General features: G+C 26.8%; 2 protein-coding genes across 4 annotated transcripts; one reads left to right on the forward strand and one right to left on the reverse strand.

The window, feature by feature from the left end:
- Positions 1–7,384, reverse strand: LOC111041926 (synaptic vesicle glycoprotein 2B-like). Of its 3 annotated transcripts, XM_022326384.1 has the most exons (11): positions 7,172–7,384; positions 7,009–7,074; positions 3,549–3,710; positions 3,322–3,484; positions 3,127–3,245; positions 2,451–2,686; positions 2,215–2,363; positions 1,830–2,092; positions 1,338–1,497; positions 1,121–1,248; positions 1–834 (listed from the first exon to the last, which is right to left on the reverse strand). In XM_022326384.1, exons 1-11 carry the CDS (start codon positions 7,191–7,193, stop codon positions 764–766), a joined length of 1,539 nt encoding a protein of 512 aa, XP_022182076.1. In that variant the 5' UTR covers positions 7,194–7,384; the 3' UTR covers positions 1–763. The 3 variants fall into 3 exon arrangements, with proteins under 3 accessions (XP_022182076.1, XP_022182091.1, XP_022182083.1); XM_022326399.1 differs by lacking the exons at positions 7,009–7,074; positions 7,172–7,384 and adding an exon at positions 6,414–6,430; XM_022326391.1 differs by lacking the exons at positions 7,009–7,074; positions 7,172–7,384 and adding an exon at positions 5,654–5,764.
- Positions 7,385–11,836: 4,452 nt separating this feature from the next.
- LOC111041892 (protein kish-A) lies at positions 11,837–13,145 on the forward strand. Its single transcript, XM_022326339.1, has 3 exons — positions 11,837–12,002; positions 12,102–12,211; positions 12,999–13,145. Exons 1-3 carry the CDS (start codon positions 12,000–12,002, stop codon positions 13,102–13,104), a joined length of 219 nt encoding a protein of 72 aa, XP_022182031.1. The 5' UTR covers positions 11,837–11,999; the 3' UTR covers positions 13,105–13,145.
- The last annotated feature ends 3,367 nt before the right edge of the window (positions 13,146–16,512 follow it).

Consider the following 16,512-nt stretch of genomic DNA (forward strand, 5'->3'; position numbering starts at 1 on the left):
TAAGCTTGACCCACCACGTTTAACTCCGTTAGTTTGAAAACTATAGAGTGAATTGAAGCATTATGAAACTTGATGGCAAGAACATTATCTGTGTTTGTTTCTTTTTTACAACAATTCATATTTTAAGTGCGTTGTAAGCATTTTTAATTTACTCTTTACTGTGTAAGCAAAATTTGCTAAAAAAATGGACTTTCGTAAAAAAACCCACTTACAAACACAGATTATGTTCTTAGTGTTCTTGCTATCAAGTTATAATAGTTGCATAATAGATTGATTCTCTCAATTTTTTAATTTTCAACTTGTAAGATGGATACAACAAAAGCTTGTCATCTTAATGACACATATATAACTTTTGTTTAAAAATGCAACTAAAAAAAAAAAATACAAATAAAAAATAATATTATGTTCATGGTTAAATAAAAACACCATCGTCAAATACAGTGAAATCCACTATAAACTAATTGAAATGAAAGTACAGATTTTTTAAAGACAGAAAAATAGGTATTTTAATATTTCATACATGTTAAATAAAATTGCCTATACTATTATGTCTGGATAAAATATAACTTTTCAATAGCCAATTGGTACGTCATGTACTAATGCTCTTCTGTTCTAGACAGATTTTGCATTAAAAAATATAAAAATAAACTACACTGATCGATATGTTCAGAATTAAAAATTAAATATTGATGAGTATCAACTACATTTTTATATAATTATGTATAAGTCGTTGGTACACTTAGCCTTAAAGATATGATTGTTTCTAAAGTACTCCTTCAGTTATTATGTTGGTTCTTCCAGTTCTTGGTAATGTTATTACTAAGAAAGCTGAAACTAAACAGTAAATATTATGTAAAGGAAGGTAGGTTGCAACTATACAACTAATTTCTTCAAATAATTCACAATTGGAATGTTTTAAATTAAAAATAAAAACTAAATCAATTTAAAGTTTAGATGAAGTTTAGAATACGTAATTTATTGTTCTTACACCCAACTATATAGTGTACAAATAGTGTTGAGTATACTACCCACCAATTTTTATGAATTTTAAGTCTATAGTAATTATATGAATACATATCTACTTAAATTTTATTGATTACTATACCAAATTTGTACTCACTTATTAAAAATAAGCTTGAAACAATTATTGGAATTATACAGTGAGCATCAATAAAAACTCCAATGAGAATGTTGCCCACAAGTGCACCTATTTTGCCAAACATAGTACCTATAGATGCTGCCATGCCCCTTAAAAATAATAACATACAATTAAATATACATATTACATACTGCTAGTATAATATTTTATAAATAGTTCCATGTACACAGTACAGTACCTGTATTCAGTTGGAAATAACTCAACAGTAATGCAATATGTTAGGCTAATGCCAATACTAGAAAAAGCTTCAAATATTGAAGATAATATAATATTTTCCATCGAAGAAGTAATAAAATACAACCATGCTGCAGAAATACTGGATCCAAAGAAACTCAAAACTAGATAAAAATAAAATAAATGTTACTTAATATAATACATGTATGCCACAATATTAATATTACCTAATACCTATATAATAATATTATACCTACTATCAGAAATTCTTAGAAGGGATCGAGGCACTTAGTGTCGTCGGTTAAACTTATCATTTTAATATAATAAAATCCACGTTAGTCAGTGCTTATAGTGCTGGATAACTAGTATCAAGTATCAAGTTGATTGAAAATGGGTGACATGGTACTTCATACACAGAAAAGGTGAAACTACTTAACTACTAACTAGTAAATATTAATGAATATTGAGTAGGTACATATTTAAAATGTCCAATAACCTGTAAAAAATCTGAGTCCAAGTTTATTGATAAATAGTGGTACAACGAGACTCGTAGGTAAGCAAGCAATGCCAATGATCATGATGTTCATGTACACGGAATGATCAATATGATCATCACACTTTACAGATTTCACTTCTGGTTCAACTATGTACATGGATACAATTTCACACATGGTTGTTTTATTTTGGATACTTGAATATGTTTCATACCAACGAAGTCTATTCATCAATTCTGGGAACCACAGTATTAACATATAGTAACTGCACATAATAGAGCATAGAGTTAGCAAATTCTGAACACATGGTTTGTGGCTAAATTGTTATTGTTACTCATACATAGATAATAACCATTATTAGGTATGTCTCAAACTCCCAAGTCTTACCTGGTAGTAGCACAAAAGTGTATAATGCATGTAACTATAGCTATAATTTTAAATTTTGATGTAAACAAATCGATAGTACTCTTATAGAGTCCGTCAAAAAAACCATTATTTGATTTGTCATTAGAACGTGGTACAATTATTGAAGTCACCTAAAAAATCAAACAAAATGGAAAATAAATAATTATTGAGAACTCCGACTACCTATACACCAAGAAAATATTTAAATTTAAGCTTACAGGAAATTTATCATTTAAGTTACTATTCCATCTGTGAACAAATTTTAAGGCATTAATTGTTTCTTTGTGTTTACCCTGAGCGAGTAAAAACTTTGGACTTTCCGGCATTTTCATTAATAAAAATGCTAATGTTATACTCGGAAGTGAACAGACAATTACAAACAGATTCCATGATTTAAACAAAATGTATTCGTTTTCGATTCTAAATGTCTGAGGTATAATTATCCATGCTACACCTGAAATACAATATTATTTTAATTGTATGATTAATATCGGATCGTGAAGGACATTTATAATTGCCAATTAGCTGATTCAGATAAATACAGATTAAACTAACACTGAAACTAATAAGACCTAATAAGAATGGTGGGTTATTATATTAATGTTTTCAACTACCACATTGCATCAATATACCTACAGTTATATTATGATATTATGATTAGGTATAAACAACGATAAATGTAATAATATCTATTAAGATATCATCACACGCTCGATTTTTATGCATGAAGTTTGATTTAGACAACTTTAATGGTAAATGTTGAGAAAAACATTAACTCAAAGTAACTTACAATAAATGGTCCCATTTCAGTACTAAACTATTGGTTGTTATAGTCTATAGAGCACTGTAATAATGAGAATACAATTACATTAATTACAAATAATAAATTCTTACATGGTAGTAATATTATGCCACTTGTCCAGAACATTTCCATCCAAGATAAAAATTTTTCTCGGTACTTGATATTAAGAAATTCTACAAGGTATGAAAAGAGCGTTGTTGCTCCGGATACTCTATAAAAATAATATTTTAATCATTTATCTATAAAATAGAAAGTTTTAAAATTGTATAAGAATATATTTGGTATACCCAAATCCACTTAAAAGTCTACAGAATATAAATATTGAATACACCTGCGACACACTAGACAAGATGTTAAAGAAACCATCCATCAACATACATATTATCAAAGTAAATCTTCGGCCCTTAGTATCTGCCACATAACCCCAAATAAAGGATCCCATTAACATTCCTAAAATAAAAACAATATTATTGTCTATTGAATGAACTAGTTTAATTTTATATTGAATATTTACCTATCATCATTGCTCCATTTAGAAGGCCTTTGTGAGAAGAAGTCATTTGAAAATCACATTGAGCTGATGGTATAATAAATGATACCGACGTCACACTAAAGGCAATTGCTGTGTAAAGCGATCCACAAATGAATAGTAAATAATAATGAAAATATCCAAATCCTGTTGGTGTAAAAATGTGTTGGTATATCATTTATTTTGCTTACAGAATTTAAAATTCCAGCATTTGATTAAACACTTAAATTATTTATTATTATTATAATTTTTTACTCATATAATGTGTAATTCAATGTTTTATGATCAAAATATCTCAAACAAATGTACAGATTCTAATAGATTTGTAAACATATAATTTCTGATGTGAAAGAAAAAAAAATTTTCAGAATTCTATAATAGGTAGGTACGTCGAATAAATTAAAGATATATAATAAAAAGTACAAGACTTTTGGACAATGTACATAACATGTGTTATGGATCATAATTCGTTGAACGTTATTAACGAAAACATAATATGAAGTATTGTTTACTGCTGATCTTTATTTCATATAGGTAGATATTATAATATTATATAAAATTATAATAATTTGCATAGTTCAATAGTTATATACTAATACTATATAAAAAAAAGGGGAACAAGTGGGTACCACTGTGCTGTATAGTAGTTGTCGAGTACCATGCCAATTGTAATGGATGTGTTAATGTGCTAAATCTGAATTCCCTACGAAAAACGATTCTGAACAGAAACGTTGTATCATCTAGCATACTTATATAAAAAAACTAATTCAATAATTTTAAAAAAAATTAATAAAAAATGAAAATATCTAATGTATATAATTACCCTAAATTCTGATATATTCTTTTTTCGTTGAAGGTAGAACCAGACTTGTGGGATGTTGTCTATTACATTTTCTAATGTTAACTATGAAAAGAAAAACTTAAATGAAAATTTCAAGATTTTTTACCAAGTGAAAAAGTTTTTATCAACAACATATTTTATATTGTATAATGTATATTATATATTTTATTTTATCAACCAATTTTTTAAAAATCGATTTTATTTTTCAGTTTAAACTCAAAAACTGATAACCGTAAAAACATGAGGTTTTCACCAAATATTTATATTTGAATTCTCTTAGCATTTTCAATACATCGAACATTTTCGAAATATTTGGATTCTTGTTGAGCTATTGAGTTGGTGTAACGTCAGTTCAAAAATATTAAAGATGCATAAAGACGACTATTTTTTGTATAAATTTAAATTTCATATTTTGACAAAATTCATTAATTTCCCGAAGGATTATAAATTACTTTTCAGTTAAAAATTCATAAAAGTTTTTCTTTTCATAGTTAATATACAATGATTTATCATTGTATGCAAACATAACATAACATACCATTACAACGGCATACTCGACAAGCTGTAATTCAAAAACAAATAACAGTAGATACTTGATATTAGCTGTGTAAGTTTATTTTATCATTTTCTATAATTTGTAACATTTTAAAAATATGTTGAATTGTTCTGAGTTTGTTTACGGACATTTTCAACTTTCCATTTTTTAGTTTTTGTTTTTAAATGTCAATAACATTTTATTCATTGCTTCAAAACACTTGAAAAATTTAAATGAGGTTCCTCACGTATTCTTACAACATAAGTTAAAAATATTGAAAATACATAGGCAAGTTTTTTTAAATAAGTGTTTCAAGTTAAAATGTTGACAACATTTATCAAATGTTCAATTTTTATATGTAAGGCATGATAACTTAAAACAAGGTTAAACATAGATAGTCCATTCTGTAACCAAAATATCTAAAAAATATAAAAACACTTTTTTTTACAGTTATTTAAGTTCAAATTGAATAACAAATAACGTTATTACAAAAGAATACTGATTCTAGTTATATGTTTGTAATCTAAAAATATTATTCGTAGATACTTGAAACTTTTAGAGTATAGATATATTGTTATATTTTATACACACGATGACATTTTAAAATTAATTTAATCTACTGTAGCACTATTGGCTAATAGTAAATTAATAAATTACCTTAATCACAATGATATCATTAAATATACCTACCTACTTAGTTATTAATATTATTACCTTAAATTGATAAACCATTTTCGTTCAGAATCGATTTTCGTACACAATGATTTCATATGATTGAATTCAAATTTAAAACTTCCATTACAGTGACTCTCTAGACACCTTATGTACAGCAGAGCGTTACCGACTTACCCCATTTTTTTTTTAATATTTTCTATATCGTAGAACAATGATAGCTGATTGGTACACATAATCAATACTTTTTATTGATTAAAATATTTATTCCTATGTTTCGTAATTAGGAAGCGATAAGAAAATAATAGCACAATATGAATTAAAATATTCTTAGCACTTAGGGGGGATAAATTCAGAATTAAAAATTATTAATTATATAGGTAACTATTACAGGTAATATATTATTATTTATTATCATATTCATTTATATTATATTCAATTCGACGTTCATATGTAGATACATAATAATCAAGATCAGAAACACATACAAACACACACAAGGCCACACGCATGCATATTGCATATTTGAAGTATAATAATATTTTTAATTTGTGTAGGCGTTACAGGCGATATTATTATATTAGTATGCTACACGTATAAGCACATCTGCTGTTGCGGTAGTTGAGCGGTTGACACTATACTTATTGGAATATGTCTGAATATTTATAATTAGTAGTATCACCGGCAATATTCTGCAGTAGGATAATATTAAAAGAAAAATGTAATGTTATTAATTTGTTTTTATTAGGATTAAAGGTTAGACTGCTAAGGTCGTTAGCCTAAAAGTTAAACATTGACTTACATTTTAGTATTTTCACAAAATATAGTTGTACACTGTTGATAAGATTTTTAAGGTAGGTACATATTATTTACATTTTAAATTATATTAATTGTATTAATTTATTATTCATATAATTACATTAATTTCTCAAAAATATACAAATGTCGAACAACGATCATGGGTCGTATTGTGTTGAAACTGGAGGTACCTTAGTATTTACCCTACCGATATTATAGAATATGTATTCTGTGTACTGCCGCGGCGTCATGCAAGATAATTCTACATTTCTATACGACCGTGTATGATCGTGATACGTGTAATTCCTATTAATATAAATTGTGACAAAAAAACAGGACTACGACGTTATAAAAATGTGTTGAGTATTCGAGATAACACGCACAAGTATACACTCATAGTAGATACTTACCTATCACTTATCAGTGAGATGTAGGTACTCTCGATATCCAACCAATACCTATATTACGTATACCGGTACAACGATTTATTGTGACACAATTGCGTGTGTGAATAAAAATAATGTAATAATTGTTCGATTCACATGTAATTATTATTATCTACGAGTTAGGATTTTTTTATTTATTTGGAATCAACTTACCGACCATTTCAATTGCCTTGTCCAGATGTACCGGATGGTTGAGAAGACTCGTACAGTCAATGACTTCTGAAAGACCAAATGATTTAAGTACACAATTTTTGAATCTCTTCTAGAACAAAATTACAAAATAGTCCTACAGATGTTGTCACAAAACCGTATTTACCTTTCGAATTATCTTTTTCCATTTAAAATGCAAGAACATGTGTAAAAAAAAAAAAAATAACAAATACAAATGTAAAATAAAACCGACAATCACAATAGTGTTGAAATCATTATTTTCTTTTAGTGTTCGGACCTCGGACGTTCAATATAAAATGATATAGCTATTAATTCATTAAGTGGGAGAAACATGGTGTGGTAGTATAGAAACATTTTTATCTTTTTTTTTTTTTATCGAGCGACGTCCACTATATATTATTGTATACCTCCGGGGTCGGCGGAGGACGCTACAGATAAACATCACATGCTTGACGTTACAATATTTCACATTATTTAAAACTTAAATAATTTAAGACATAATATACTATTATTGTCTATATATACTATAATGTATTTGCATAACTGTATAAGATACTAAGAATAGTTACTTATACATATATTATTAAAACGTACCTACTTAATAACTATATATTATATTATAATACACAATTATTAATTATTATATAATATATATTTGTATGTTATTTAATATTTTTATTTGATATTATATTGCATTATTACAATATATTTATGTAATGGGTTAAGGATACAATGGACAATATTATTGTTAGAACTAGATATTAATATTAATAGCCGGAAGAATGTCAAAAAACGGGTAAGTGGGTAACGCTCAGCTGTACATTATTAGTTGTCTAAAGAGTCACTGTTGTGGATGTGTTAAATTTAAATTTCGTGATATAAAATCATTGTATGCGAAAAACAGTTCTAAGCAAAGACGGTCAGTCAGCCTTATAATATATCTCAGTAAGTATATTTTATGATATTATTGTGATTAAAGTAATTTATTTCAAAGCCATTAGTAGTTAGTACTATAATAGATTAATTTTATTTTTGTTGAAAAAATTAAATTTGAAAATGTTAGTAGGTATATGTATAAAATATAATAAAACACTTAGTCTAAAAGTTTCAAATACCCACAGATAATATTTTTAAATTAAAACAAAATATTACTATTTAATTTTTATTTATTTATTTTTATTTAATTAAATATCGGTAAAGATTACTAGGCCTCACTGAGTTTAAACATAATTGGTATTCTTATTTTTAATGTAACATTTGGCCAAATTTGAACTTACGATAACTATAATTAAACTGTGTTTATAATTTTTTTAGATTTTTTGGTTGCAGAATGGACTTCTGATGTATGTTTTTAATTTTTAATTCTCATCTATTAAAATTAAACATTTTATTCATTTTTAACTAACCAATAATTTATAAATTTTTAGTTTGATAAATATTATCAACATTTAAACTTTTAATGCTTAAAAAAATCATGTCTACGTATTTTTAATATTTTATAACTGATATCGTAATAGTGTGCAAGGAGCCTTGTATTAAATTATCAAGATTTTTGACACAACGAATGAAGTTGCATTGACATTTATAGAAAAAAAACTAAAAAAATTGTAAATTAAAACGTCCTTAACAGTTCAATCGAGTCAAAATATTTTGAACATTTTATTAAGTATAGGAAATGATAAAATTAAAATTTGGCGTACATTTCAAATATTATCTATGGTTATTATTTGTTTTTAGAGTATAACCTGGAGAATTCGAGTGAATATCCAATGTTGTACAAATTTGAACGTCAAACGCTCCAATAAATTTACTACGTGATAGACAATTTTTTTATGATAAAGGTAGACAAACTTATGAGGAATCTTGTATTATATTTTCCAACCTTAGATGTAAAAAGAAAAATTTATAAATAAAAATGATTTTTAAATTTTCGCCATTATTACGAATTTTGTAAAAATTATAATTTCAGGTGTTCATAAAAAATATTATGAATTTACACTCAACTTTTTTTTTAATTTTCAGTAACAACGTATGAGGAACCTTGTAATAAATTTTCAAGTTTTTTTTACCCAGCAAATTTTTTTCTATCAACACTAATTAAAAAAAAGTCGAAAATTTCATATGCCCATAAATAGCTCAACATGAGTCAAAATATTTTGAAAATGTTATGGTGTATAGAAAATACTAATTTTTAGCTTTTAGAGTTAAACCAAAAACCCAAATTGAATTATTTTTTGGTTTTTTTCTGGCGATTTTGAAAACTACTGGAAATTTTAAATGTTGATCTCCCAAATACACCAACTAGTTTCACTTTCTCACTGGAAAAGATATTGATGTTGAAAATTGAAGCATTATTTCGACTATTTATCTTGGGATTACACGCACAGATACACACACAAAAAAAAGAACATTGTAAAATCAATAGGTACCTACCTACAATCATTCGATCCGCTCTGAATCTAAAATAAGTTTTTTCATGGGTAAATATTTAGTCAATTTTGGTACGAATTAAAAGGAAAAAATCGAAAATGTAATAATTAATGTCGTAGGCCATAAATATGTACCTACTAAAAAAAACTGTGATGAATTTAAATCTGTTTTCAAGATCCATTGCATAACTTGATTGGTTGGTATTTTGTACGTTGGAAATAGGATAATATGATAAAATTCCATATGCGTGATAGATGGAGACAGCAGATCATCACTATTCCAACCCTCTTCATGGACTTAACAATAGTGGTTAGTGGTTACCGAATACCTATAGTTAAACCACAGTCCCCTCTTATATAGTTTATTTATATCGTCTACGATAACCGGTTTACCGGTAAAAGAATCCGTATCCGTAAGTAACACTTATAGCCTATAGGCTTATAGCATTTCTACCTGCAGCACATTACGTGTAATATTTGATTGTAAAACAATTAATAAATACAATGTTTAATTTAAATTAAATACTTTTAAAAGGGTCCTACCATTGAAGAAGTTTTAGTGAGTAGGCAATAGGCATTTCGTCATTGTGATTACCATAAATCAGTTGGCGATAAAATCCTGAAAATAAATTACATGTCTATTGGCTACCAATTCAATACGGTTAGATAAGGAACAATACTTGCATTCTGCTTCCTGATGTTCTTATTTTCACACGTTTTTCAGTTAAGATTATAGCTAAATTAAAATTGATAATTAATTTTAAATACAATTTTTTTACGGTCGGCATGTTGACACAAACATCTTAAAAACGTCTTTGCACCGGTTTACTGTCGCTTATCTCGCGTGTGGCATATGGGCAACGACTATAAACATTTTAAATATTATTGTTAGAAGTCAGTAATTATAGTGTACTTATTTTTAAATGGCCAGTCGCTTGCATTAGAATTTAGAATTTAGAACTAAGAAATGAAAGTACTAAAATAAGTCTTAAATTGAATAGGTACCGAAGACGGAAGAACAAAATAAATTAGCCTCATCATAAACTTATCAGTCTTTTACCAACTTTAGATAATTGTTTAAAAAAGTAATTTTCCTTCAAATTTAACCTATATTTTATGAAAGTACCAAATAAAATACGAATATAAATATTATTTTCTTTTGGCGCCCTCCCCTAGTGTGTATAAATATGTTAACTGGTCCTCCAACTACCAAATGTTGGACGGTCCGTTGGACCACCCTGTGTTAGTCCAGACTAAAGGCTCCAACCTCAACAAAAAAAGATAAATAACTGCCAATATAAGACTTCGCCTATTCTGACCTCTCTTAAGTCCAAACTCAAAAATTAAATATAAAATACTCCTATAGTCCTATATACAGCTACCATATTATAGACCAATCTGGTCATGAATGCTTAAATCTGGGTCTGACTAAACCCTCAAATATTCGTCACATTCAAGCATTTCAATCTTTGAATCATTAGGTACTATATACCTAGTGTAGTAGATAGTGTATTAGTGTCACCCAATATACTATAACGAACCAAGCCTTAAACAACGAGTTACAAATAAAAACTGTGAAGGAATTTACAAAACTGCATTAAAAGCATTTTCACACAGAACATGCATTGAATACTAACCTATTAATTAAAATTGTAAACCATTATGCCCCTAAATCATCGTATCCGCCCCTTTGGTGCCCTCGCAGATTAAAAAGAAACTGGAATCGTAACTTATTGCTCTGACAAAATAAATACGAAATTTTATTCCTTTCTCCACACCTAGATAAATTAATATTTAAGTACCAGTATTATATGGGTATTAGGTAACTATTAAACATATGTATACGGGATCAAGGTGGAAATTTATGCAGGATATTAGTGTGATAGCAGTAATAGACTAATGGCACAGAATACTAAAACCTAAGATCATATAGGTACAAGATCATATCATGACAAAATAAATGAAAATCTATTTTGTCATGGACCCTATGGGCTATGATCTAAAACTAGACCTTGCCTGACCTACAACTGGTACAAATACAAACCACGGCTAAGCATGGCCGCCCATTGGGGGGGGGGGGGCAAGACAGGGCACTTGCGACTTGCTGCCCCCCTGGAAAAAAATATTATGAACTTGTAGCTCAATAAATATTACCACAATATTACTTTATTATCGAAATTTTTTATTTTGACCCCGCCTAAAATGTTACCTATCGGCGCCCATCGCCTATGCGGCTAAGATATCTGTCTAAACAAACAGTAAATTATATTTTTTCTTATTGTGATAGTGCTATCTTCATTCATGATTATGTATAATTTTCTTATCAATGTAACTTATCACTCTTATCAATAATCCACACAACATAAATTGTCCTGTGATACAACTCAACAAATATTAAAGAAATATTGTTTTGATGTTGATGGCTGACGAATACGTTTAGTTTTAAAATTTTTCAATTTAATTTGTATTTAATGATAGTTATTTTCTCTAATTATAGTTTTGGTTAAAATTTTGGTACAAATTAAATAATTCAAAGCTGTGATCATGGTAAAATATCTTTACAATTTACTTTAAAATGCATTCATTTATTCTGTGTATGTAGTCATTTTAATTTGTTATAATTATTAATAACTTTTTTGATTTCAGTTGGCGATATTCAATTTACAAAGTCTTTTGACTATTTTATTGTTGTCTATTTGTACATGCACTTATTTACGACAGTTAGTACCAAGTATTATCGACAGGAATAAAATTGGGTAAGATAAATAAATATTCTGAATGCAATACATTTTGTTTAAATATTTGTTCATTGTTAAAATGTGTAATTAATGTATTGAATACTTTTATAAGCTGGATCACAAATTACAGAATTAATTTAAACATTATAATATTTGAAAAGGTGATATTCTAAACAAGATCTATTAAAATATTTTCTACAATCATCAAACAGTATTTTAGATAAATATCTAAAACTATGTTAAATAATTTGTATTTGAATTAAAAATTCACATATATTGTATATATATATAGAATTATAATTTAATTCATAATATTTTAAATAGCTTTGAGTACCATTGTAAAGAATTTTTAAGATTCACTTATAAATGTAAGACTCAATTATTCAATGTTGATAAACATAATGTAAAGTGTTTATTGTTTAATGTATTTCATCTTTGTTGTGTTAAAAGACATTTTGTCGCTTACAAAAATGACTATGAATTCACTTGGAGCCACATTAGTACTTAACATTTCAACAAATAAATTATAAACAAAGAACTATTTTTTATTTTGTGATCAAACATAATCTGCAAATTAAACAAAAAATAATTTTTCATAGATTTTCAAAACACTGAGACAAAATCAAGTTCCCAAATTACAAATCTACTAAATCCTAAATGTAGATATGAATAAACATTTTACAGAATGCCTTTAAACCTTTAACGATAAATTAAATTTAAGATTTATATTTTATAGATAAATATGAATAATAGTATGTACCCATTTTTATCATAATGATATTGATCAATTCATTTTTATTTTTAGACCATTGGGAACGTTTTGGAAGTTAGCAAGAATTGGAGAACGGAAAAGTCCATACATATCATTTTTTTGTATTGCAATGGCTTTCAGTATTTTATTTTGGACATAATAGTAATTATCTCATAACTTTAAATTAAAAAATATAAACAAGTAATTTGTACATATTTTGTATAATTTTTTGCATAAAAATGGTTTAAATTCAAATCTTAATATTCTATAACAATAACATACTCAATTGATTTGTTTTTGATACAAATATTAAATTACATTTCCTAGATGCTTTTAATATTGTATTCAATTAAATTATTTCAAATAATTATTCTTAAAGTTATTTTGGTTCTTTAATGAAATAAAAATGTCTATATTTTCTTTGGTCCAATAAAAATAAAATAAATGTACCTTAAAGTAATTGTTTTTTTTTTGCATTTATGATAATGATTTTTTCTTATAGTAAATTTGACTGATTGATCAGCTATAAAATATTATATGAAACGGATTGAATTGAAAAAAAAATATTTTACTTAGTACCCATGTACACTGCCACAAAAACTATTATATTCTGCTAACTATCAAATAAATGTAACAATCAGTTAGATTGTCATAAACTGATAATAATAAATATGGCTTACCAACAGACTAAGACAGCGTTTCCCAAAGTGTGTTACGCGGAACCTTAGGGTTCCGTGGGACGATGTCAAGGGTTCCGCCAGATGTATGTGATTATTGAGAAAATTATGTTTATTTAATATTTGTTATTTAAAAAAAAAAATTTTTGGTTGAAAATTTTTTTATTAAACTAAGTTTAATAATGAAAACTGAAAAGTCATTAACAGTATCATTAAAATATTATTTAGATTTGAGAGTTTAGAGAATTGGTTTTCCTTATTTTATTTAGAAAAATTGTAGTTGAGTTGGATTAGACATTAGGGTTCCGCGAAACACAAACAATTTTTTAAAGGTGCCGTGGTCGTAAAAGTTTGGGAACCACTGGACTAAGATATACCTTGTCTCACCTTAAATGTATCCAGGCAGTCCTTAATAACTGTCCACTGTAATTACATATTTCTAGTTTAATTACAGCACAACTTTCATATTATTATAAACTTCCCACTAACAAAATGTTTAACTAAATATATTTCTGAGAACCAAATGTATTTTATTTTACAAAATCCTCTGTAATACAAATTTGTTTTTGTTTCTCATAAGGCCATGAGACTTTGACTTTGTAATATGGAAGTTTTGCTGTACATAATATATAAATACAACTTTAAAGAAACATAATTTGATTTGCATAAATTGTTATAATTATGGCTGTGAGTTAAACACATTGAAAAACCTTAAGAGATGCATTTAAAAGTTCAATAAATACAATATACAGTATGCTTATATTTTGAAAAATGAATTCAAAATTTCATAAACATGTACAATCTATCAAGCTGTGTTAAGAAAACAACTATATTTAATTATATTTAACCATTTACAAAAATGTATAAAATTAAAATTAAAAAATATGATTAAAAAGTATTTTTAAATGAATATGATTTGTAAAAATATCAAAAACAGTAATAAAGAATGAAAAATGTACTAATAAATGCTAAAAAAAAGACCTCTAACATTAAAAAAATTCTTAAATTGCAAAAAAAGATTCTAAATTGAGTTTTTTTGTACCTAAATTTATCTTTGTGTTGAGAAAGTTGTCTTACAATAAGTTTTAAAAGAATGAATTTTCTTTCAAATTCACAGCCATGTTCAATTTTATCGATTTAAATCTTTAATTTATTTTATGTTATTGATAGAGATATCAAATATAACACTTATAAGTAGTAGCATCAATATGTGAGGGGCAAAGCCCATCATGGCTCTGCTTTCTATACAATTGTTTGGGTGCTTAAGCTCCCCTAATATTTTTGGGTGATTTGTGCATATGTGCCTATGTTATCTAACCATGTTTTTTCATTTGAACCAGCTAGATACAGTATTTACTATTTAGCCCCACTAGTGGTGGTGTGATTAGCTATCTTAAGAATTGATTTTCATTAAAATCAAATGAATACATTTTATTAAATTATATAATTATAGGTTTTATTCGCTACTTATAATGAATAATAATTGCATAGTAGGTATATTATATTAGTTGACTCTAGACAGAAGTGTCAATAACATAGGTAATAAGCTATTAGTTTGTAGGTCGATGATAATGTTGATTGTATAAATACTTTGAATATGCTACATTGCTATAATTTTTGATATTACGTTGTCTATCACACATTGTTGGATAACTACAGTGGTGTAGATATGTTTTTTTTTTATTGATCTTGAAATTATAATAATTTCTGCTTTCACCACTAAGACCATTAGTATTACATTTGTAAAACATATATTGCTTAAAATCTATACACAGTTATGATTTTGGTCATATAGGGGGTGTATCATTTTAAAGATAAATGTCAGGAGGGAGCTCCCAGTCAGTGCCATAAAGTTTTGTTTTTTAATTCATAATATTAAATATAAAAGCTAACTACCGTTAATTCATTGTTATTTTTCAAAAACGGCTGAATGTATGAACTTGAAATTTGGACTAATGGATCTTCTTTTTATGCTCTAGATGGGCAATATTGCAATAACAAGGAATTAAAAAAAAATCCAATTTAAGTTATGTTCTTAGAGACAGCTAACATGGCTATGGTCTACTGTTGGTAGATTTAACATTATATTATAATCTAACCTAACCTCTAGGAGGGTCACTGTAGTTACTTATATTATATAAGTAGGCATATAACTTGTATGATACAAGTATTGTGTATACAACTTTAATATATCAATTATCAAATATAAATTGCTTATTGATATATTGTTGTACCTACATAGAATTATATACGATCATAATTTATAATATACGGCTTTCGTTGTTCAATAACTTATAATTTGCACTTTGCCGCACTTAAATTACTCGTTAGTTGTTATGAAGGTTATTTTAAGGGTATAACTTATAAAGTAGAAGTTCGCTTTCAACCAATAATAATATTATTTTTTATATGAGGATATAAAAATTTTGTTTTCTCTAGAACCATACTAAGTTCTAGGTGCTGACTGATTGTACTAATAGTTGTACTATAAAAAGAAAAATGATTGCAGTAATGTTTTTAATCTTTAAGTGGATACCTATATACTTAAATAACTATGTATACAAGACAACTAATTATACATGTTTTGATATGAATAACTATTATATGAATAATATAATAACAAATGTATACACTATACGCATACCTAACTATTAACTAAAAAAAAATTGTTTATCGAATATTTTTTTAAATTTTTCTCAGAGATATTTGTGGTTACTTGATAGTTGACTACAGAAAAAAATGATAATATTTTATAATAATATGTATTACGTTGTTGGATAATGTTTACTCTACAATCTAGTATCTATACTTATATCGATTAACATTAAACAACTGCAGTATGTAGGACATAACGATAATATTATAATGTTCATAGATTGTCATCACGGGGG

Source organism: Myzus persicae, unplaced genomic scaffold (genome assembly GCF_001856785.1).
Source record: "Myzus persicae strain clone G006 unplaced genomic scaffold, MPER_G0061.0, whole genome shotgun sequence".
Taxonomy (NCBI): domain Eukaryota; kingdom Metazoa; phylum Arthropoda; class Insecta; order Hemiptera; family Aphididae; genus Myzus; species Myzus persicae.